The sequence below is a fragment of the Theropithecus gelada genome, chromosome 4, assembly GCF_003255815.1.
Source record: "Theropithecus gelada isolate Dixy chromosome 4, Tgel_1.0, whole genome shotgun sequence".
NCBI lineage: Eukaryota > Metazoa > Chordata > Mammalia > Primates > Cercopithecidae > Theropithecus > Theropithecus gelada.
The window spans coordinates 36,586,662-36,610,313 of record NC_037671.1 but is presented as its reverse complement, the minus strand read 5'-3'; the positions used below and the strand labels follow the sequence as shown (position 1 = coordinate 36,610,313).

The window sequence follows — 23,652 nt, the reverse complement described above, 5'->3', positions numbered from 1 at the left end:
TTGTTCAGATTATTTTTGTTAACCAGGCCTAAAGTACTAGAAAAGGGTGAAAGAACTATCTCTACTAAGATGGACTTTTAAATAAAGACTCCCTCTCCAGATTAGTGGTTTTTGACATATAGATTGAAATTGTAACTGCTTTCATATGATTTTGCAAAAGACAGATCCATACCAGCATCCTTATGGAACCGAATTTAATATATCCCTGAATTTAATCTTATCCCCAAATGTGTGAGCCAAATATCTGTCAGATGTGGCCCTGACACATATCCCGACCTGCATGCAGGAATCATGTGACAGATAAAAATAACTCACTCTCAGATTGCTTGTGGCAGCATTTGAGAAAAAACTAGGAGATGAAAGTTGGACTCTGAGTCTGGGAAATTTGTGAAAAAGTAAGATAGCTAAGGTAAACTGGGAGAACCTTTGCCTGTGAGAAATTTTTCTTTTTTGTCAGCACTGTGACCTTAAAGAACTGAAATCCTTTTACTAAAGGGGGAACCTCTTGCTGAGAAAAATGCTGAATTCCAATTTCTAAAATTGGTAAATAGGGAAATATTTATTTGCTTTATGGTATAGAATTATTGGTAAGATCACATTAAATAGATTCTGCTAATTAGATCCCATAAATACTATGAAAGAAAGGCTAAGGGACAAATAAAAAATATCTTTAGCCCTGTGTGGTGGCATGTATCTGTAATTCCAACTACTCAGGAGGCTGAGGCAGGAGAATTGCTTGATCCCAGGAGTTTGAGGCCAGCCTGGGCAACATAGACACCACCTCTTTAAACAAACAAGTATCATTACTTTCTACATTCTACAAGTTGGAAGACTAATTGGAAGTGAAAAATACCACTGAAATGTTGGTGCATAAATGGCAGCATAATTTGACTTACACTAGATTTTACACATTTGTGTCTATTTCAGATAGGTACTTTTACATTTTTCTTTTTTTTTTTGAGACGGAGTCTCGCTCTGTCACCCAGGCTGGCGTGCAGTGGCCGGATCTCAGCTCACTGCAAGCTCCGCCTCCCGGGTTTAGCCATTCTCCTGCCTCAGCCTCCCAAGTAGCTGGCACTACAGGCGCCCGCCACTTCGCCTGGCTAGTTTTTTGTATTTTTTAGTAGAGACGGGGTTTCACCGTGTTAGCCAGGATGGTCTCGATCTCCTGACCTCGTGATCCGCCCGTCTCGGCCTCCCAAAGTGCTGGGATTACAGGCTTGAGCCACCGCACCCGGCTACATTTTTCTTAACTGCATCTGACACAGAGTGAATCATAGACACATGTTGGTGTCAAATGCAGAGGTACTATTACTAAATGAAAGTTTTGTGTTTTGAAGTTATTTTGTTTTGTTTTTTTGAGACAAGGTGTCTCTGTTGCCCAGGCTGGAGTGCGGTGGTGCGATCGTGGCTCACTGCATCCTTGAACTTTCTGGACTTGGGTGATCCTCCCACTTCAGCCTCCAGAGTAGCTGGGACTATAGGCATGTGCCACCATGCCCAGCTAATTTTTTGTATTTTGTAGAGATGGGGTTTCACCTTATTGCTCAGGCTGGTCTCAAACTATTGGTCTCAAGCAGTCCACCTGCCTCGGCCTCCCAAAGTGCTGGGATTATAGGCTTGAGCCACCGTGCCCAGCCAAACAAAGGTTTTAAATGAATTATATTGAGTTGTCATAATATTAAGTTGATATGTGCCCTAAAAGTTTGGAGATTGTTTTATAAACTTCTAGTTTCTTTAAGAAAAAAATAATTGGATAGTAGCTGCTAAAGAGAATGCTTTCTCTCTCTCTCTCTCCTTTGCGGAGGAGAAAGGTGAATGATGGCCTCTTAAATCTTTTCTCGGGCTGGGTGCAGTGGCTCACGCCTGTAATCCCAGCACTTTGGGAGGCCGAGGCGGGCAGATCATGAGGCCAGGAGTTCAAGGCCAGCCTAGCCAATATGGTGAAACCCTGTCTCTACTAAAAATATATATTTTTTTTAATTAGCTGGGTGGGGTGGTGTGCACTTGTAATGCACCTGTAGTCCCAGCTACTTGGGAGTCTGAGGCAAGAGAACCGCTTGAACCTGGGAGACAGAGGTTGTAGTGAGCCGAGATCACACCACTGCACTCCAGCCTGGGCGACAAGAGTTTAAAAAAAAAAAAAAAAATTTTTTCTTACCTCTGTCCCCCAAGGCCCTCATCTACCCCAACAGCTCTCCTCCCAGACCCTCAGTGGAGGCTTGTGGCAGGAGCACAGGTGACATGTCTCAGGAGATGAGCGGAGTGTGTTCAGGCTGCCTGGGATCAGAGTACAGAAATGGCTTTCCAACTCAGGCTGGCCTGGCAGCTTGTCCCACTTGTCAGGCAGCTTCATTGGTTAATTCATGAAGTATAAGCTAGCTAGTTTTAGCTGACTGTGGAGGGCAGTTATTTCTAAAAATAGAGAGAAGCAACTTACTATTTTCTTATTTAAGAAAGGCAGACATTTCCATTCAAGTAGACCAAAAGCCACGTGGGTAAATGAATATAAAATGGTAGAGAAAGCAGACATGTTGGCAAGAGAAAAGAACAGAGTTCATTGACAGATAATTAGCAAAAATTAATTTCAAAATTTGTCATCCAGGCCAGGCACAGTGGCTCACAACTGTTATTCCCGTACTTTGGGAGGTCACAGTGGGTAGATTACTTGAGGCTAGGAGTTTGATACTAGCCTGGGCAACACAACAAGATCTTGTCTCTACAAAAAAAAATTTGTTTGATTAGCTGGGTGTGGTGGCATACGACTGTAGTCCCAGCTACTTGAGATGGTGAGGCGGGCGGATCACCTGAGGTCAGGAGTTCAAGACCAGCCTGGCCAACATGGTGAAACCCTGTCTCTACCAAAAATAGATAAATTAGCTGGGCTTGTTGGCACACACTTGTAGTCCCAGCTACTTGGGAGGCTGAGGTGGTAGAATTGCTTGAACCCGGGAAGCAGAGGTTGCAGTGAGCCAAGATTGCACCACTGCACTGCAGCCTGGGTGACAGAGTCAGACTCTGTCTCAGAAAAGGAAAAGAAAAAAACAAAAGTATATATTAAGAAGGTCTAGGCCGGGCATGGTGGCTCACGCCTGTAATCCCATCTCTTTGGGAGGCTGAGGTGGGTGGATCACAAGGTCAGGAGTTCGAGACCAGCCTGGCCAACATAGTGAAACCCCATCTCTCCTCAAAATACAAAATAAAAATAAAAATAAATTAGCCTGGCATGGTGGCGGGCACCTGTAGTCTCAGCTACTTGGGAGGCTGAGGCAGGAGAATCGCTTGAACCTGGGAGGCGGAGGTTGCAGTGAGCCAAGATTGCACCACTGCACTCCAGCCTGGGTGACAGAGTGAGACTTCATCCCCCTACTCAAAAAAAAGGTCTGACCACTGAAGTTGCCCCTCTCCCTGCCACTTCTTGTCATCACATCACTCTGTGTATTTCTGTCATGATACTTACCCATAGCAGAATTACCATGTTTATGTTCTTGTTGATCTAGGCTTTCCTGAGTTCTTGCAGGGTGCTGAACTCTCTTCCAGCATATTGTATGCGGAGAGCCAAGTCAGACAAGGGTCTTAATCTTATGGGATCTTGCATTCTAGCTGATTCATTGTTATACCTCTGGCACATACACTGTTTTCTGGTTCAAATTAGGCATTTAGTATATATTTGTTGAATGAATAAGTGAATGAAGTAATCTGTGTGTGTATGTATGTATTTAGAGACAGGGTCTGGCTCTGTCACCCAGGCTGGAGTGCAGTGGTGTGATCTCGGCTCACTGCAACCTCCACCTCCTGGACCCAACAACCCTCCCACCTCAGCCTCCCGAGTAGCTGGGACTACAGCCGTGCACCATCACACCCAGCTAATTTTTGTATTTTTTGTGGAGACAGGGTTTCACTATGTTGCCCAGCCTAGTCTTGAGCTCCTGAGCTTAAGTGATCCACCCGCCTCAGTTTCCCAAAGTGTTGGGATTACAGGCGTGAGCCATAGTACCTGACCAATTAATTAATTAATTAATTGATTTTGAGACATGGTCTCACTTTGTCACCCAGGCTGGAGTGCAGTGGTGTAGTCATAGCTCATTGCAACCTTGAACTCCTGGGCTCAGGTGATCCTCTCACCTCAGCCTCCCCAGTAGCTGGGACTGTAGCCACATGCTGCCATGACTGGCTAATTTAAAAACAAATTTTTAGAGGCAGGGTCTCACTATGTTGCCCAAGTGGATCTTGAACTTTTATCCTCAAGTGATCCTCCCAATTCAGCCTCCCAAAGTGGCAGTGCCTGACCTGAAGTAATCAATCCCTCAAAATATTTTTGGTATGGTGGCTTCATGGCCTTGATTATCTTGCTAGGTTTAGCTAGCTTTGCAGTAGGGAGAGAGACCAGAAGAAATGAAAGGCATTCTAACTTCCCAGAGCATACACTGCTGTTAGCAGTCTGTGACACATAGGAAACACTGGTATCACTTCACAGATGTGAGTCTGCCCAAGCTGTGTCCTCTTGTTTTTTGTTTCTATTTTATAAACTGCTTAAGAAGACTGAGAATGAGACCAGCAATATAATACTATCAGTGCATTAATTATTCTTTTCACTTTCCAGGCTGGAGTAAAAGGGACATTGGGAAGATTAGTTGGAATTTTTGAGGTAAGTCTGTTAAAATCTTTGGTACAAATGATATGTATTAATAACCACACAGATATTAACATAGGAAAAATACCATCTCTGTTTCAGCGGGTTTTTGGGTGTTTTTTAGTTATTTTTAACTTTTTGAGACAAGGTCTCACTGTGTCGCCCAGGCTGGAGTGCAGTGGCACAGTCATAGCTCACTGCAGCCTTGAACTCCTGGGTTCAAGCAATCTCCTGCTTCAGCCTCCCAAGTAGGTGAGACTACAGGAACACACCACCATGCCTTCTAAATTTTCAAATTTTTTTGTAAGAGACAGGGTCTTGCCAGGTTGCCCAGGTTGGTCTCAAACTCCTGTGCTTAAGCGATCCTCCTGCCTCAGCCTCCCAAAATGCTGGGATTACAGGCGTGAGCCACCGTGCCCAACCTCGGTGAGTTTTTTAAAGAAAGCAGCACCAACAGAGGATAACATGCTTTAAAACAAAAAGAAAGAAAGAAATCCCATAGTCTTGTCCCCTAAACTACTAGAATTATTTGTAAGTATTATTTTACCCCATTCCTACCTTTCTTCCTCTCCTACCAAGGTAGGAGGAAGGGTAGCTGAGTGTAGAGAGACAAGAAAAATAGAAGATAAGTAACTATAACAAAGAGAGGAAAAACAAGGAAATAAGCTGCGATACAAATTTGAAAGAAGGCAGGAAAAAAAGTGAGAAATCAGGAGAAATAAAGATGAGCAGATGCTGGGCATGGTGGCTCACCCCTGTAATCCCAGCATTTTGGGAAGCTGATGCACAACAATCTCTTGAGGGTAGAAGTTCAAGACCAACCTGAGCAAGAGAGTGAGACTCTATCTCTACAAAAAGTTTTAAAAATAAAAATATCAGAAGAAAGATCTCTAATGAAAAAATAGATATGTAAATAAATAATTTTTTTTTTTTTGAGACAGAGTCTTGCTCTGTCACCCAGGCTGTATTGCAATGGCACGATCTCGGCTTACCACAACCTCCGCCTCCTAGGTTCAAGCGATTCTCCTGCTTCAGTCTCCCAAGTAGCTGAGATTACAAGTGCCCGCCACCACATCTGGCCAATTTTTGTATTTTTAGTAGAGACAGGGTTTCACCATGGTGGCCAGGTTGGTCTGGAACTCCTGACCTCAGGTGATCCGCCTACCTTGGCCTCCCAAAGTGCTGGGATTATAAGCATGAGCCATCGCCCCGGCAATAAATAAAATTTTTTAAAAGGTGGCTGGGCACTGTGGCTCATGCCTGTAATCCCAGCATTTTGGGAGGCCAAAATGGGAGGATCGCTTGAGCCTAGGAGTTTAAGACTAGCCTGGGCAACATGGTGAAATCCTGTCTCTACAAAAAAAATACAAAAATTGGCTGGGCACGGTGGCTCACATAGGTAATCCCAGCATTTTGGGTGGCCTAGGCATGCAGATCACTTGAGTTCAGGAGTTTGAGACGAGCCTAGCCAACATGGTGAAACGCTGTCTCTACTAAAAATGCAAAAATTAGCCGGGCATGGTGGTGCGTGCCTGTACCAGCTACTCAGGAAGCTGAGGTGAGAAGATCACCTAAGCTCAGGAAGGTCAAGGCTGCGGTGAGCCATGATCATGCCACTGCGCTCCACTCTGGGTAACAAAGTAAGGCCCTCTCTCAAAAAAATAGGTAAGTGGGGTTAGTGGGAAAAGGGGTGGGTGGGGGTGTGTGTGTGTGTGTGTGTGTGTCACACTCAGCTTGTTTGCCTTGCTGGGGTCACTGAAGTTTGAGACCTCTGTGGTGGCCCACCCATCGACAGTCCTTTCCCTGGTGTTCTAGCTAGTTAAATTTACATGATGCCTTTTTCTTAAGGAGTCACAGCATTCCTGTGAAGTTGTGTTTAGGGGAAGGGGAGGAAAAAACAATATAAATACTTGGTTTTAGAAGTCCAGGCAAAGAGCACACCCTCAAATTCAAGTGTGGCCTGTTTTTAAATCATGTAGGACCATAAAAAGTAAAAGTTTAGAATCTTTGTGTCTAAGCTCTCTGGACATATGCTTAAGAGTGTGTTTCATTTAAGTAATTCCAGCTTTCTAAGGAAAAACTCTCTCTGTCCTTCTCTCTTTGCCCTTCAGAACCAGGAGAGGAAGCACAGGACGTATGTCTATGTGCTCATTGTCACTGAAGTGCTGGAAGACTGGGAAGACTCAGTTAACATTGGTAAGCCATCTTCAGACAGCCTGGAAAGGGCTCCTCACAACCAGCCCTTGCCATGCCACAGGTCATTACCAGAACCAGAAACAAGAGCTTACCAGGCTCAGTGGCTCACACCTATAACCCCAATACTTTGGAAGGCCAACACAGGAGGATCACCTGAGCCCAGGAGTTCAAGACCAGTCTGGGCAACCTAGTAAGACCTCATCTCTACAAAAATCAGAAGAATTAGCTGGGTGTGGTGGCACATGCCTGTGGTCCCAGCTTCTCAGGAGGCTGAGGCAGGAAGATCATTTGTGCTTGGGAGGTTGAGGTTACATTGAGCCATAATCATGCCACCGCACTCCAGCCTAGGCAACAGAGTGAAACTGTCTCAAAAACAAACAACAAAAAAAAACCAAGAACTAGATAAAGAATAGAAATAATTGAGGGATGTGTATAATAAAACAAGCATGTACATTTTGAACCCGATAGTATTTTGAAATGTTTAAATGGAATCTGAAGTGAGTATATGGTCCACAAATAGAAGCATGACCCCTAAAAATAAGAAATGTTGCTTCTAAAATCAAACTGAGTCCTTCCCAAACGGGCTATACTTCTGCACCTCCTGAGCAGATACTGATTGAGGGCCTCCGCCATGCCAGGCTCACTGCTGGCCGTGGGGACCGTAAGTGAGAGCAGGACCCTGGTCTTGTTCCTGCTGAGAAAATTGTTTGTTTGGTAGTGTGAGTCCCTCTAGAAATCATTTAGTAGATGCAGAATAGTGCAGGTAGTTTCTAGTTTTATTCTTATATGATATATCTACAATATACATTTTTATATTTTTCATGTTTTATATGAATATAAAAATGATAAAATTTATGAACTTTTTTTTTTTTTTTTTTTTTTTTTTTTCCAGGCGGAGTTTCACTCTTGTTTGCCCAGGCTGGAGTGCAATGGCACGATCACGGCTCACCGCAACCTCCGCCTCCCAGGTTCAAGCGATTCTCCTGCCTCAGCCTCCCTAGTAGCTGGGATTATAGGCATGTGCCACCACACCCGGCCAATTTTGTATTTTTAGTGGAGATGGGGTTTCTCCGTGTTGGTCAGGCTGGTCTCGAACTCCCAACCTCAGGTGATCCACCCTCCTCCGCCTCCCAAAGTGCTGGGATTACAGGCGTGAGCCACCGCGCCCGGTTTATGAACTATTATAAAATGGTGCTGAGTGCACTCTTTAGGTACACCCAGCTTTCTCCCAAAGGAGTCATTTTCTTTTATCTCAGATGGCCATTATGTTTACATCTTTTGAACTATAAACTATGGTGGTGCAAAGGTTGGTTCACGGTTTGATTATTTACCTCTGAAGGAAAGTATATTCTAGAAAGTAGAACACTAATTTCCGTTACAAATTGGCAGACAGATAAAATTTACTTGCCAACATTCTCCCTTTAATGTTAGTGTTTTCCTTGCTGCCATGCCCCTCACATTGTTACTCTGGGCAGTTTGTAGCCCTTTGGCTCTTGATGGCTTTGTATCTAGTAATAATGCAGGGTGCTCAAGGAAATAAATTCATTGTGGATATGCTGAAAACAGACTCCCTGACAGCTGTGCTAGCGCCAGAAAAGGAGACAGCAATGGATGTGTGGTGTGGCCCTATCCTCAGAGCACTCTGTCAGGCAGGAGTCACACACTTGTGATACTAATTTTTTTAGGTACCGTTGCTCTATTAATATTCAAACAAACCTTTCACCTTGTACTCCCACTTCTGAGAATTGACCCTAATGAAATAATCTAAAATATGGCAAGCCTATGGAGCCTTCCTTCAGATGATCTTACTACCATTTTTCTTACCGGTTAAAAATTGCATCTTAAATGTGTAACTCAGTGAATGACAAATCAATGAATGACATGTGTCTGATGGGATGTTATACAGCTGTTAAACACCATAGTTTAACACCACCTGGTGCAGTGGCTCACGCTTGTAATCCCAGCACTTTGGAAGGCTGAGAAAGGCAAATCACTTGAGGTCAGGAGTTCGAGACCAGCCTGGCCAATGTGGTGAAACCCCGTCTCTACTGAAAATGCAAAAATTAGCCAGGCGTGGTGGCACACACCTGTAATTTCAGCTACTCAGGAAGCTGAGGCAGGAGAATCGCTTGAACCCGGGAGGTGGAGGTTGCAGTGAGCCAAGAGTACGCCAATGCACTCCAGCTCGGGCAACAGATAAAGACTGTCTCAAAAAAAAAAAAAAAAAGTCAGTGTTAAAGAAAAGCTAATATTGGCAGGGATGTAGTGAGACTGACATCCTGACAGACACAAGCAGGACTCGGGATCAGTGTCGCCTTTCTGTAAAGCACTTTTGCAGTATAAATCAGGAGCCCTTGAAAGTTCAAAAGCTCTATTTTTGTAGTCCTTGTGCTAGATATCTTTCCCTAGATGGTTAAAAAGAAAGAAAAAATGGGGAACATTTTTTAAAAATAGGATTATTTATAATAATTAAAATCACTGGGCATGGTGGCTCATGCCTGTAATCCCAGCACTTTGGAAGGCTGAGGCAGGCAAATCACTTAAGGTCAGGAGTTCGAGACCAGCCTGGCCAACATATTGAAACCCCATCTCTACTAAAAATACAAAAATTAGCTGGTCGTGGTTGTGTACACCTGTAGTCCCAGCTACTTGGGGACTGAGGCAGGAGAATTGCTTGAACCTGGGAGGCAGAGATTGCAATGAGCTAATGCCACTGCACTCCAGCCTGCATGATAGAGTGAGACTCTGTCTCAATAAATAAACAAACAAAAATTAGCTGGGTGTGGTTGTGGGTGCCTGTAATCCCAGCCACTTGGGAGGCTGAGGCATGAGAATCGCTTGGGCCTGGGAGGCAGAGGTTGCAGTGAGCCAGGATCACATTGCTGCACTCCAGCCTGGGTGACAGACTGAGACTCTGTCTCAAAAATAATAATAATCACAGACATTTGATGTCCAGTGATGTGGAAATGGTTAAATGAATGATAGTACATCCATGCTAGATATTAAGATATAACGCAGCCATAAATGTCTGACCAAAAAAAGACAGGGTCTCACTCTGTTGTCCAGACTGGAGTACAGTGGATCACAGCCCACTGCAGCCTCAAACTCCTGGGCTCAAGCGGTCCTCCTGCCTTAACCTTCCTAGCAATGGCAATGTCATATTTTTTTCATAATATAGATTGCTTAAGAAATAGTGTGACGTAGGATAGGCGTGGTGGCTCATGCCTGTAATTCCAAGTACTTTGGGAGGCTAAGGCAGGAGGATCACTTGAGGCCAGGAATTTGAGACCTCATTTACACCAAAAAAAAAAGAAGCAGGTGTGGCGTGTGCCTGTAGTCCTAGCTACTTGGAAGGCTGGGGCAGGAAGATTCCTCATGTCTGGGAGCTTGAGTTTGCAGTGAACTATGATCATACCACTGCAATCCAGCCTGAGATCCTATCTCTGGGAGAGAAAAAAGAAAAAAGAAAAGAAAAAATAATGTGAAGAAAAAAAGAACCAGTAACAAAAATTAAAAAGCAAATTCAGTAGTACATACTTTTAGCAGCCAGGTACTCTTCAGGTGCTTTGCATACTAATCGTCACAACAAACTTGTGAGATAGGCCCTATTTATTGTCTGTTTTATAGATGAGGAAAATGGAGCAGGAGCACAGCTATCTGAGGCTGCACAGCTCATTGGAGCCATTTATGTGATTGGAGCCCAGCACTTTGGCTTCAGAGTCCTTGTTCCTGACTGTAACACTCTAGCAGAGCTGGTCAGGATTCGGAGCACCTGAAAGCATGATCCAATTTTAGTTATCTCAAGATTGTTTCTTTTTCAAGTATATGCAAAAAAGGCAATTGTGCTAGGGTATTGAGAGTGGTCTTCTCTGGTTTACAAAATTATGGGTACTTATTACTTTTATAAGAGAAAAAATATAAAGGATTTTAAAGTGTGGACTAGAAAAGAGTAAGAAAATAAACTGAAAAATAAAAGTGTGATTGTATTGAGATTGTTTTTTCTTATTTTAAAAAATATTTTCTGGCTGGGGGTGGTGGCTCACGCCTATAATCCCAGCACTTTGGGAGGCCGAGGTGGACAAATCACGAGGTCAGGAGATCGAGACCATCCTGGCTAACATGGTGAAACCCCATTTCTACTAAAAATACAAAAAATTAGCCAGGAGTGGTGACGAGCGCCTGCAGTCCCAGCTACTCGGGAGGCTGAGGCAGGAGAATGACATGAACCCGGGAGGCCACTGCACTCCAGCCTGGGCGACAGAGCAGGACTCCGTCTCTCTCTCTCTCTCTCTCTCTCTATATATATATATGTAAAAAAATTTTTTTCTATTATGTCAATACATTCACTCTTATAAGAAAACGTTTAAATAAATTAGTGATTACAAACCAGCCATCCTAGTAATTCTGGAAGCTGATGTTTGTGTTGATTTTCTTTTTCCCCCTGCTTGGATCAGGGTGTCACTCTGTCACCCTGCCGGAGTGCAGTGGCACAGTCACAGCTCACTGCAGCCTCAGCTTCCCGGGCTAGGGTGATCCTCCCACCTCAGCCTCCTGGGTAGCTGGAACTACAGGCTTGTGCCACCATGCCCAGATAATTTTTGTATTTTTTGTAGAGACAAGTTTGCCATGTTGCTCAGGCTGGTCTCAAACTCCTGGGCTCAAGCGATCCGCCCACCTTAGCCTCCCAAAGTGCTGGGATTATAGGCATGAGCCACCTCGTCAGGCCCTCATGTCAGTTTTTTACAAGAGATAGGGATGCTGCTAGGCTTTGATCCCTATGTATGTGCAAGCAAGGAAAGCTCAGAGACCCAGGAGGGCAGGAGGAAAACACTAGCCATAGTTCTCTCTGGAGGGCAGGTTTTACACAATTACTCTTAGCTCTTCAGTTTTCAGGTTTCTCGCCTATTTTCTACATTAGACATTTGTATAATATTTGAAGCATACGAAGTGCGCTTGAGTTACTTTTGTAAGGAAAAAAAGTATTAAGAAATATTGCTTTAACGTTTTCTACATTTTCTCAAAAGTTCTAGGCTCAGAAACCTTATTGCTCTTGTACTAGTTTCTTTTCTCTCTGCCTCCACAGGAAGGAAGAGGGAATGGTTTAAAATAGAAGATGCCGTAAAAGTGCTGCAGTATCACAAACCCGTGCAGGCATCATATTTTGAAACATTGAGGCAAGGCTACTCAGCCAACAATGGCACCCCAGTCGTGGCCACCACATACTCGGTTTCTGCTCAGAGCTCGATGTCAGGCATCAGATGACTGAAGACTTCCTGTAAGAGAAATGGAAATTGGAAACTAGACTGAAATGCAGATCTTCCCTCTCACCCTGGCTCTTTCCACTTCTCCTCACAGGCCTCTTCTTTCAAATAAGGCATGGTGGGCAGCAAAGAAAGGGTGTATTGATAATGTTGCTGTTTGGTGTTAAGTGATGGGACTTTTTCTTCTCTTTTTATTGTGGGGTGGGGGTTGGGTGTGTAATTTGTAAGTACTTTTGTGCATGATCTGTCCCTCCCTCTTCCTACCCCTGCAGTCCTCTGAAGAGAGGCCAACAGCCTTCCCCTGCCTTGGATTCTGAAGTGTTCCTGTTTGTCTTATCCTAGCCCTGGCCAGACGTTTTCTTTGATTTTTAATTTTTTTTTATTAAAAGATACCAGTATAAGATGAAATCTTTCAAGAATTTGTCCTATAATATGCTGTACAGTTCAGTAGAGTGGTCACTTCCACTGCAGGATACATTTATCTACACATTATATATCGGACATATAATATGTAAATAAATGACTTGTAGAAAGAGAAATTTGTTTAATTTTTCAAGATTTTTTTCTCTTTTAATTTGGGCATTTCTGGAATTGAGAGCCTCACAATTAATATACCTTTTCGTTTTTGATGCTAGTGGCTGGGCAGGTTGCCCTGTCCTCTCTCTATTTCCCAGTCGTTGACTGTAGGTATGGGAAGTGTTTAGCTACCTTCATAGTGCTCCCAGGACTCATGGCCTTTCCTTCTTTAAGCTGTATTTCCATACCAAGAAAGAAACAGGAAGAAACCTTTATTTTATTATTATTTTTTTAACCAAGCTAGGAACAAATGTCTCAGCCCAGATCTGTAAAAACAATGATAGAAATTGAATTCTGCCCCACATGTTGACAGTAGGGTTTGAACTGGATTCTTGGGATTGCTTATCTAAAAAACTGGAGCATCAGGTACCATTTCTGTCCTGCTGGTTTGGAATCTTTTCCGTAATGCTACTTATTACCGACGACGACCTCTCTTTGTGTCCGTATATGCCTTACACCGTGCTGACCTGGATATTGTCCTTGTGCTCTGAAGCATCCAACTGTACTTTGCAGGTGCATCAATGTAGTCCCGTCCCCGAACTGGGTAACCGTGTTCCTGAAAAGTACACTGGGGAAATTCACCTGCTTGCTTGTCTTTGTAATGGCACGGCACTTGTGATTGCACCATGAAGCATGCTCAGAGCTATTAAACTGGTCTCCCATCTCCCACCAGGATATGAAAGGTCCATATGGGAAGCCACGTAATCACTTATTACAGTGGTTACATAATACACTGGCTCACTGCAGACTCTTGTTGTTTTTTGATACAGGTTTCGTGCTGGCTTCATTTGCCAATTGTGTTGTTTAGTTCGGAAGTAAGAGGGTCTTGAGATTGAGGGATAGGGAGGAGTACACTGACTGATCCCTGGCTTAGAACAAGAGACTATCTCTGTACCCCAGTGTCATCTCCTTAGCCAAGATGTGAAATTAAAATCGTAGTTCTCCTTATTTAAAAATTCTAATAAAGCACTCAAACTTTGAAAAACTTTTACTTTTCCCTCCTACTAAAAGAAATGTATGTACCTCATAGGCCTGTGTCATTTAGTGTTCAGCACTTTTGGGAACATCAGTTGGTGAACTTTAAATTTTGTTGTCTACTCACCAGGCATGGTGGCTCACACCTGTAATCCCAGCACTTTGGGAGGCCAAGGCAGGCGGATCATCTGAGGTCAGAGGCTTGAGACCAGCCTGGCCAACATGGTGAAACCCCCGTCTCTACTAAAAATACAAAAATTAACTGGGCGTGGTGGGCGCCTACAATCCTAGCTACTTGTGAGACTGAGGTGAGATAATCGCTTGAACCCGGGAGGCAGAGGTTGCAGTGAGCCGAGATTGCACCACTGTCGTCCTGCCTGGGCAACAAGAGTGAAACTCCATCTCAAAAAAGGAAAAAAAAAATTGCTGTGTACTCTTAGTTTACATCCTCTCTCCCAATCTTGAAACACAGAGCCAAAGAGCAGTTGTATTCTTGGGATACCATGATACCTCTGGGAAAGGAATTATATCCCCAAGAAGAGGTCCCATTGGAGAAGAACAACACTGTGGAACTTGAGTCTGAATGCCAACTTCCTATTCACATATCCTTCTTAAAAACGAACACACTGTTTCTTATCCTGACCTAGAGCATTCTAAAGTTCTGTTCAAATAAAGAGCAAAATAAAGTAGATTTAACCAAGTGCTAAGTGGAATTCAAGAAACACATTCTTCCAGATAAATACTACCTTTATGGTATGGATGTGAAAGTCCTTTGCAGGAAAACAGTCAATACTCTTTAAAAAAAGGAACTGCAGGGCCGGGCATAGTGGTTCACACCTGTAATCCCAGCACTTTGGGAGGCCAAGGCAGGTGGGTCACTTGAGGACAGGAGTTTGAGACCAGCCTGGCCAACATGGCAAAACCCTGTCTCTACTCAAATACAAAAATTAGCTGGACGTGATGGTGCACGCCTGTAATCCCAGCTACTTGGGAGGCTGAGGCATGAGAATCACTTAAACCTTCCTGGGAGGCGGAGGTTGCAGTGAGTCAAGATCACGCCACTGCACTCCAGCCTAGGTGACAGATCGAGACTCTGTCTCAATAAATAAATTAGAAAATAAAACAGACCTGCAGTGCTAACAGTAATGTATACATTTGTTAATGGTCTGAGTGTGTTTTGACTGGGCTAGTGTAATAATATACTACCCTGAAAGGGCAGTTTTGATTGTTGTTGGTGTCTTTGGGTCAGGAAAGTGAACTGTGCCAACAAGTATTTTTCAGTGACATGAATGGATTCCTGTTAATGCAATTAACTGAGACACTGTGCTTATGCTTTCTTAACTGACAAAAAGAGGCTTTGTCCAACATCAGAATTGTTGAAACTGGTGCTGTTTTCTGTTGCACTGGGATTCTGATGATCTGGGATTTTCCCTCCCTGGCACTGTAAACACCATGGCCGTCTTTACTGAGAATATCATCACAGTCCTTTAGTGATACATTAGTTAGATCCATGGTTGCAATACCTTTATCTCCCCAAAGAAAAGAAAAGAAAGTACAAAAACTACCCTGTTTGCAGAATATTTCATTGACATTGATTTGTCATTAATTCTACCAGTGCTGACCTCATTCAGACTTGGTAGAAACAGATTCCTATGTTTAGGGCAGATCCCTAGCCTCTTGCTCACAGTGAATTTGCATGTCCTAGATTCTGGTTATTGCTAGAGCATCCATTAAAGTCTACCAAACTCAGGACAGAAAAAGATAGCAGTGGATTTTAAAAAATTTTTAGTTTATAAATTACAATCATTGGGGAAACACTAGTAAGGTCATGTGGTCTTTTGGACCAGGATTTTCTCCTCTCTTCTGTGTGTGTGTGTATACAGAAGGGCTACCAGGAGGTGTCAACCATGTTAGATTTTCTGTAGCCTTCCAGAAACAGTGCAGCCCATGAAACAGGAATCTTAATTTTCCTCATTGCAAATATAACAGGATGGAACAGTTAGTGAATTGACTGTTTTGATTTTGCAAGTGTCCACCACTCCATCCGCCCTGCATGGAGAGGGCTCTCTCACTGCTAGGTCTAGGCTGAGCCATCTGGAAGGATCAAAGGGTGTGGGAGTATCACTGCCTCTCAGGCTGCAGAAGGTCTCGAGGGTGGTGTCACAGCAGGATTTCCGCCTTCTGCATTGCGCTGCACAGCCCCATGGAACGTGAGGCACTTGAGGCCTTGCTTCTTGCAGCCTCTGGGGAACAGAGTAGGTCACTGCCCTCTGGGAGTGTTTTGCAGTAGTTTTGTAAATGTGTTGCTACATAGTCAAGTTCCTTTGTGGCAAAGAAATATTTTGTTTTGATATTAGGAGCCAGCCCATGTATTGTCTCTTAGGCTTGCTTGCTTAGAAGAAAAAAGTCACCCTCTGTGGTTTTTAAAAGAAGAAAAAAATTCTGTGCCAATCCGTTCCTCCCCCTGCTCCTTCCCTTTTCTCTACATACAGTGCTCATTGGGGGCTCCTGCTAAACCTTCTTAACCAGAGAAGTAATAGGTACTTGTTAGACCTGAGTGTACGTTTCACATGTTATCCTTCACCTATTTCTCATTTCATCTAGTACTTTCTTAATGCCTTTGTTGGAGTCCCCATCCTCATCTTTAAAAAAAAAAAAAAAAAAAAAAACAGCTGAGCCTAAGCCACATGCACATTTTTTAGTTCACAAAAAGGATTTAATAGCCACATTGTGATTTTTGCCACAACTGTGTGATTTTAATATTCTCTAATATCAAGGGTGGATTTAAAATTAAAGGAAATACCTGGAGAAATCACAGTGGGATGAATTTTTGCTTTAAGAGAAATGAGAGTTGGCTGTAATTGATAATACAGCTTTATCCTAGTCTCATCTGCATTTCAGAATAACCCTCATCTTTACAAAACATAGGACACTTGTGAGACAGTTAACTCAAGCAGCTATGGGGAGGGAGAACATTATTGAACGGTGATTAAATAATGCAGATGGCCCTTCTGTTTCTTAAAGACGGTGGAAGAGGTCAGACTGCCCAGTTGAGGTGGCAGGCATTTATTCGGAGTCCTGTTGGATACAGCCTGTCTCCTCGAGGCTCCAGAGGCTTCCAGGATGTGGAGCTGTGCATGTTAGTGACTCAGCCTTGCCTTCATCAGGGCACCCACCTAACTGGGAGCAAGTGGGAGAGGACCCCAGAGTCATCCTCTGTGCTGTTTGGTGAGTTTTGCAGCGGAGACTTCACCATCCAGGAGAGCTGTGTTTCTGTGTCACTTGGAATATCACCTAAAAATGAAACACTTGATATTTTAAGGTATTAAAACAAAAAAAAAGTGAATTGGGGAGCATTGGCTGCAATCCCTAAAAGATACTGTTATCTGTACATCAGGTTGACTTGAGATCACCACAGGTCCTGGGAGCCCAGAGAGTTTAGGCATGCTGTCCTTTGGAGGCCAGCAGCCTTTCACAAACTCTGCCTCTAAAAGGGTGGTTTCACATCTGACCATGTTTTTGCATTAGCCTCAGAAACTCTTGTCTTTAGCTGATAACCTTTGAGGGATGTGAGAAGCCTAGTTGGAGCATCTGAGAAAATGATACCTCTCACCTTCAAATTAATCAAATAGTTTGTCCTCCTAGTCCCCTTATAAATTAATAAATGGAGGACCGGGCACGGTGGTTCACACCTGTAATCCCAGCACTTTGGGAGGCCAAGGCGGGTGGATCACGAGGTCAGGAGTTCAAGACCAGCCTGACCAGTATGGTGAAACCCCGTCTCTACTAAAAATAGCAAAATTAGCCAGGCGTGGTGACACACTCCTATAGTCCCAGCTACTCGGGAGGCTGAGGCAGGAGAATCGCTTGAACCTGGGAGGCAGATGTTGCAGTGAGCCGAGATCCCGCCACTGCACTCCAGCCTAGGCGACAGAGCAAGACTCTGTCTCAAAAAAAAAAATTAATAGGAAGAGAATCCCATTTTGTGATGATTTGGGCACACTACTTGAGCTGAGGCTAGCAGTCATGTGATTTTGGCTATCTCTGACCTGAAGCTTTTGAAGTAAGAGTTATGTCTCTTCCCTGAAGCTTTGTTTACGGTGATAATTTGGTGAGTTTGAGCTTGTCTTAGAAAATAAGACTGTCCACCTGGGGAGGGGAGCTTATAGGGAACCCATGTTAACTCAGAATGCTGAAGAAAGTGCTTTTAGCCAAAAAAGTAAGATTACTACCTAGAAGGTAGAAAGAAGTCATTGCTTCTGTTCCTCCAGCAGTCAGTTGTTTAATAACTCTAGGTTTCCTTTCGTTTTTATCCCCAGTTCTTACTACTAAAACTTAGTTGACTTCCTATCAGGAAGCAGACAAAAAAAGCGCAATTTAAAACCCTGGATAGAGGCTTTAAAGGATACACAAACAGCAGCATTGTCATTTTGTTCATCACCACTTTGATGTGCTACCCATTCTTCCACCCTCCCTTTCCTGCCCCCAAGCCTCCCAGCCAGGCCAGATGTGAAGATTATATTAATCACTGATTCAGAGAACATTAATTCTTGTCTGGATTAATTATCTACTAAATTGCTTATTATATGTGACTATCTTGCAGAGAATATCTCAACAATGCAGTAAATTAGCTCTCCTAGACTTGAGCTTCCAGCCAGGCATTTAGATCACTCTTAAGCCTTTGTGGAATTCTGAGGGAAAAAAGCAAGATGCCTCAATGCCAATGCTGGGCCTTAAGACTCTACTCCCCTCCCTGTAGGGTGGGGCAAGTGGCTCAGCTTTGGAAAATCATTTTGCCAGTAAGATTGCCTGTGAGGCCAGGTGTGGTGGCTCAAGCCTGTAATCCCAGCACTTTGGGAGGCCGAGACGGGTGGATCACGAGGTCAGGAGAGCGAGACCATCCTGGCTAACACGGTGAAACCCCATCTCTACTAAAAAAATACAAAAAACTAGCCGGGCGAGGTGGCGGGCGCCTGTAGTCCCAGCTACTGGGGAGGCTGAGGCAGGAGAATGGCGTGAACCCAGGAGGCGGAGCTTGCAGTGAGCCGAGATCCGGCCACTGCACTCCAGCCTGGGCGACAGAGTGAGACTCCGTCTCAAAAAAAAAAAAAAAAAAAAAAAAGATTGCCTGTGAATCCCTTTTAAGAAGTCATCCTGATCTGAGCCTGTCTTCCTGAGCACTTTGGTGCTAAATTGAAAATGGTAAGCTAAAGCAGTGACAGATCCACATAGCCTCTTTAACCTCTTTATTGTCTTGCCAAAAAAAAAAGTTTCTCAGGTTAAACCTTGGTCTTTAACCTCCCTTTGTTGTGGAGAAAATGTGTCACTAATCAGTGGTCCAAAGGATATCTAGCTTTGGTTACTCAGTTCCTGCAGCATAACAGATACGACTTACGCCAGGGAAGGTAGAGGCTGATTATGGAGACACCCAGGAGCAGGAATAAGAAGAGATAGGTCTGTTCTACATAGAACTTCCCCAGATCTGAAGTTAAGTCTTGGAGAATTTCCAAAGTGCTGAAGTAAAAAGGAGACTTGGAGGGCCTTTGCTTAATGAACAAGAGGCTTATGTCCTCCCAAGAACATGGAGTTCAGAAGGGAGTAACAGGTACCTAAGCTATAGCTCACAGACTGAAACCTGCCCGCTCACCCCGTCCCTGGTGACTGAGAGCATTTTTGCTCAGAATTTTCTAAGAGGACTCTCCCTTCAGAAATCCAATTTGCTACCAGAATTTTGTTTAGACTCTGAGAATCTCACCCTTTCACTTCCATCTGTGAATGTGTTGCTCAGGGATCAGAAACATCAGAGTCTAGGGCCCAGTGGCATGGTGTTGCATTAATAGTTAGAAAAGTGATTGGTCAACTCTACTGTAAAAGAAGTAAGTAGTACAGTTTTGTAAATGTCAGGTCTGTTCTATTGTTTTATGATCTGAAGACTATCAAACTGGTTGATAATCAAAGAAAAGGTTGGTGGTTAGAATAAGTAAAATTTCAGTTAGAAAGATAGCTTACCAGTTTTCCCTGTGCTTAATTAAGGAAATCAAGAGTATTTCAGGATGTTGAGAACTGTTGTAAAATGGAATTGAAGTAAGTGTCTCTCACCTTCTTAGGTGTATCAGAGAGAGGAAGTGGAAGGACAGTAGTAGCATCTTCATACTTACTTTTGCCAGCCCAGCCTCCATTTCAAAGACTTTGTCTTCCATCCTATCCAATGACATGGTCAGGGATGGGCTCTGAGGTGGCAGTGAGGCCCCACCTTGGTTTGCTCAGCTGTGATGTGTAGTCTCCACACAGCTTAAGGGTTTTTAAGGAGTTTTCTCACAGGATTACCTCCACTCCACTCATCTACCATCAGCATCAGAAAGGTTAACATCCCTGGGACCATTCCACTTATAAAAGAGATGAACTAGTATGCTTTCTCCCCTTTTCCAGGTGTGCCATCTATATACAGTCTCCTCTTGGCCAGGTTCAACAAGTGTTTCCAGGGAACCCTGTGGCTTGAGCCTAAGTAGCCAAAATGTATTGAGTTTACGTTTTTCCAGAGGACAAAAATATTTCTTGTCCCTTTTCCCTCATGCTCATATGTTTTAGCTGAGGCTTAAAAGGCCAAGTTGAGTAATGTCTCTGGAACTGAGACAGAGCCAGGGACCCATGTACCCAGGGACCAGTCCCCTGGGGAATCACACAGTGGCTCAGACTAGACTGCTCTGTCCCACCAGAACTCTGCTGCTGTTCATTTCCATCAGGACAACCTAGGAAAGCAAGTAAGTTGGCCTTCTCATCATTAGATCACCTAATCTCTTGGGCTGCAGGGTGACAGCATATATAGCTCTCCTGTTTAGACAGTGTGTTCATAATTGTAGAAAGGGATAGAAAATGGAACCACCAAGAGGCTGCGTCATTTTTGAAGAGGATGGCAAGGATGACCCCAAATGAGCTCAACAAAACTGGGAATCCAAGGAATGGTGCTTGTAGGGAAAGAGAGGTCGGTTTTGGTCCTTAAACCTCTTGGCACCTGGTGTGGGTTATAAAACAAGGAGCTGGAGTAAAATTGTCCTTACCTCCAATCCAAATGCTGTCCAGGATTTGGGAGCTACCCAACCTGTGGGTATATGGTGTTGGTTTCCATTTTTTGTTTGCGTGTTTCCAAAACAATCTTGCTTGGTACTGCATGGAAAGTTCAAGCTTTTCTTCTTGCCCGCTCAGGACCACCTGTCTGGGCTGGCCTCTTCCCCGTGTCTTCACAGCGTTCCTAAGGAAGATTTTTGCAGCGCTCTCTGGAGCTGAGGGGAGTGGAATTTGGTCCAGAGAAGGCGGAAGGAAATAGTTTTCCTGTTTCCTTTTCTCGAGGCGGATGTTCTCAGGCTTCCTTCACACCTCCTTCCCATGGGTGCGGCTGGCAGTACAGTCAGGTTGTGGAGGAGGGCTCAGAAGAAAGGGGCACTGGTTCAGCCCCAGGTTTGGTCTGAGACAGGCACACAGCAGATACTATCCCACCTTCCTCTCTTAAGAACAGGCCAGCCACACATATATAACCCTTTCCCTACTTTACTAATATGTCCCTTATGTGGTATCAGCAACGGAGGACAGGCAGACTTACCCCCTGCCATCTGGAGAGAATGTTGTTACTACCCGTAAAACTTGACCACCCCCATATCCCACTCCTTTTTGTGAAAACAAATGCTTAAACCTGTGAGCCTGCCATTCCTTTCTATGTGTTAATCAGTTTCCTTCCATTTGAGCTGTGTGGGAGGGAAGGGCATTGAAACTGTAGATTGTAATCTTGTGCCAACCAATAAAAACCAGTATTTCACACATATCCCTTTTAGTGTCTGGTGTCTTCTTTCCAGAGGTTTCCCTTGAGTCCTTCATGTCAGTCTTTTGGTTTCCCCCACTCCTCTGCTGGATTCTTGGGAATTGCCCTAGAGGTCAAGGGTGATCCCATGGGAGATTTGGTGTGCAGGGCATTCAGGTGAGAAATGCAGTGGAGAAGCCAGAGGCTATTAAAATCAGCATGTTGTTGTATCTTGCCATCCTTGCAACCAGGTGCCCAGAGAGAGCCCTGGTTAGACGGTCAGTGCCCAGTGCTGAGGAGAGGGCCTGTACCCCTTAGCCAGGGAGGCTTTCTAGGGGGCGCAAAGGAGCTGGAAGGGGAAAGAGGTGAGCCACTTCCAGAATAAGGAAGCGTCGCAAGAAGTTGCTTTCCTCTGTGTGGGGTGGAATCAGGAAGGGTGGAGCCATTTTTGAAGTTGTGTAGTGGTAGGGCTTGCAGGCAGAGAATGGGTGAGTGTCTTCAGTGGGAGAGCAGCATTAAGTGAGCTCTGTCCCCTGGTCCCAAAATGGAAGGAACAGTTTGAGCTGTAATGGAAAATAAAGTCTGATGAGATCAAATTATGGAAAACCACAGAAGCCAGTCCAGAGAGTTTGGTTTTATGCATGGGCGTGTTCCTGAACAGGGCAGTCATGTGGTATCAACCATGTCTGAGGAGGAGCCAGCAGGAGAGTTTGGAGTGGAACAGTCTGGAAGCCATTGTGATACCATGCATGAGGCTCTGCAGACTCAAGGAGTGCACTGGAAATGCAGTGGGGGATATAGAAACAAGAATGAACAGCATATCACAGAGAAACACCCATCCGCCAAGACAAGCTGGCTTCTCTAGGATGGGACTTTGTTGGCATCACCACTGGTCAAGTATTTTAAGCCAAGAAACCTGATGGGGTCAGTGGAAGAGAGTCGCTTCCAGGAACAAGACTCACACAAATCTAACTCATAAGAGACTAATGTATATGCCCAGGTGCTAATCGGTTCATTTATATGATGGTAAACATCAAAGTTACCTGGTTTGTGTACCGGCTGGCTGTATGGGAGGCCAAAACTAGGCAGAAAGTGGGTTACTGAGCAATAATAATAACCTGTTGACCATTCTACCACAGGACGAATTCCCTTTCAGTTGGTCAGATAACTCTCCCCCTAAAATTCTGATTCTGCAGGCTTCCTTTGTCCATTCCATGATGATCACCCTTCATTCCTCCATCAAAGGATTCTTCCTTTTGCCAGATTTAGTGTGTATGATGAGGCTATGAGCTCATACATGCTGATACAGGTGATGTACTCAGGAAACCACCAACTGGCCACCTCTAATTGGGATTTGAGTGCTCTGGAAACTCCCCACTCGCCCATGTCAGATCATTATGGACCATTCTAAAGCTGATCCATCGTCACATTTACTACATGATTCTATTTCATTTGCAGGGGTAAATTGCAAAGTTCAGGATTACCTTTCTGCAGCCTAGTCTTCCAATGGCCTGCAGGACTTGTGGCTAGAGAGAAAGAACTCTAAAGAGACACCCCAAAACTTCGGACATGGGTGGAGAGAGAAAATCAGCCCTGAGGACACCATTGCAGCTCCTGTCATTGTGGGGACCAGCATTGCACTTCCTCCATCCTTTGTTGACATGCTGGGTGGTAGCACTGACCGTCTAGGCCAGTTTGAGTTGGTAGAATAACTGCTCATCCCTAGTCGGGGTGGCTTCCATCTCTGGACACCTGATAACTGTTCCAAGAAAGCCTGGTGTTACAAGCCATGGCTTTGCTTGCTTTCTGGTTTCCAACAGATTGAGGCTGTGAAGGGTTTATTTTATATCCTTGATCTTGTGACACCAAGCTAACATCTCAACATCTGAGGATGTAGCCATGAGGTTCCATGTTCTATGTTCTGAATACCAGCAATGTGCTAAACCTAGGACACACAGTCCTCACAGAGGCACCCGCTTGGGTGACAGATGGCATGAAATGGGAGAGGTGACAACCTGGGAAAAGTAAGTCTCGTGGGGGGGTGAAGTAGAAAGGACCAATATCAGAGAGAGCTCAGGTGGGAGGACCATGGAAGGATGAGATGGAGATAAGAAATTGAGAAAAGGGAAGAAGGACAGTCATCCGAAGGCTGCCTGCTGTAATAGAAGATACAAATGTTGGGAATTAGCCCAGGATGCAGGTCTCTGCTCCTCTGCTGA

At 44.2% G+C, this 23,652-nt stretch overlaps 2 protein-coding genes across 4 annotated transcripts in view; both read left to right on the top strand.

Moving 5' to 3' along the window:
- NUDT3 (nudix hydrolase 3) overlaps positions 1-17,436 on the top strand; it is a 117,734-nt gene extending 100,298 nt beyond the window's left edge. The window contains exons 3-6 of one of the 2 annotated variants that reach the window (XM_025382773.1): positions 4,604-4,648; positions 6,745-6,829; positions 11,913-12,104; positions 12,363-17,436. In XM_025382773.1, the coding sequence (XP_025238558.1) occupies positions 4,604-4,648; positions 6,745-6,829; positions 11,913-12,091 (309 nt within the window). In that variant the 3' untranslated portion in view covers positions 12,092-12,104; positions 12,363-17,436. Of the gene's footprint in view, positions 1-4,603; positions 4,649-6,744; positions 6,830-11,912 lie in introns of both variants that reach the window. The other variant, XM_025382774.1, reaches the window with a different exon arrangement.
- LOC112622829 (40S ribosomal protein S10) overlaps positions 1-23,652 on the top strand; it is an 846,014-nt gene that overhangs the window by 129,875 nt on the left and 692,487 nt on the right. The window lies entirely within an intron of this gene.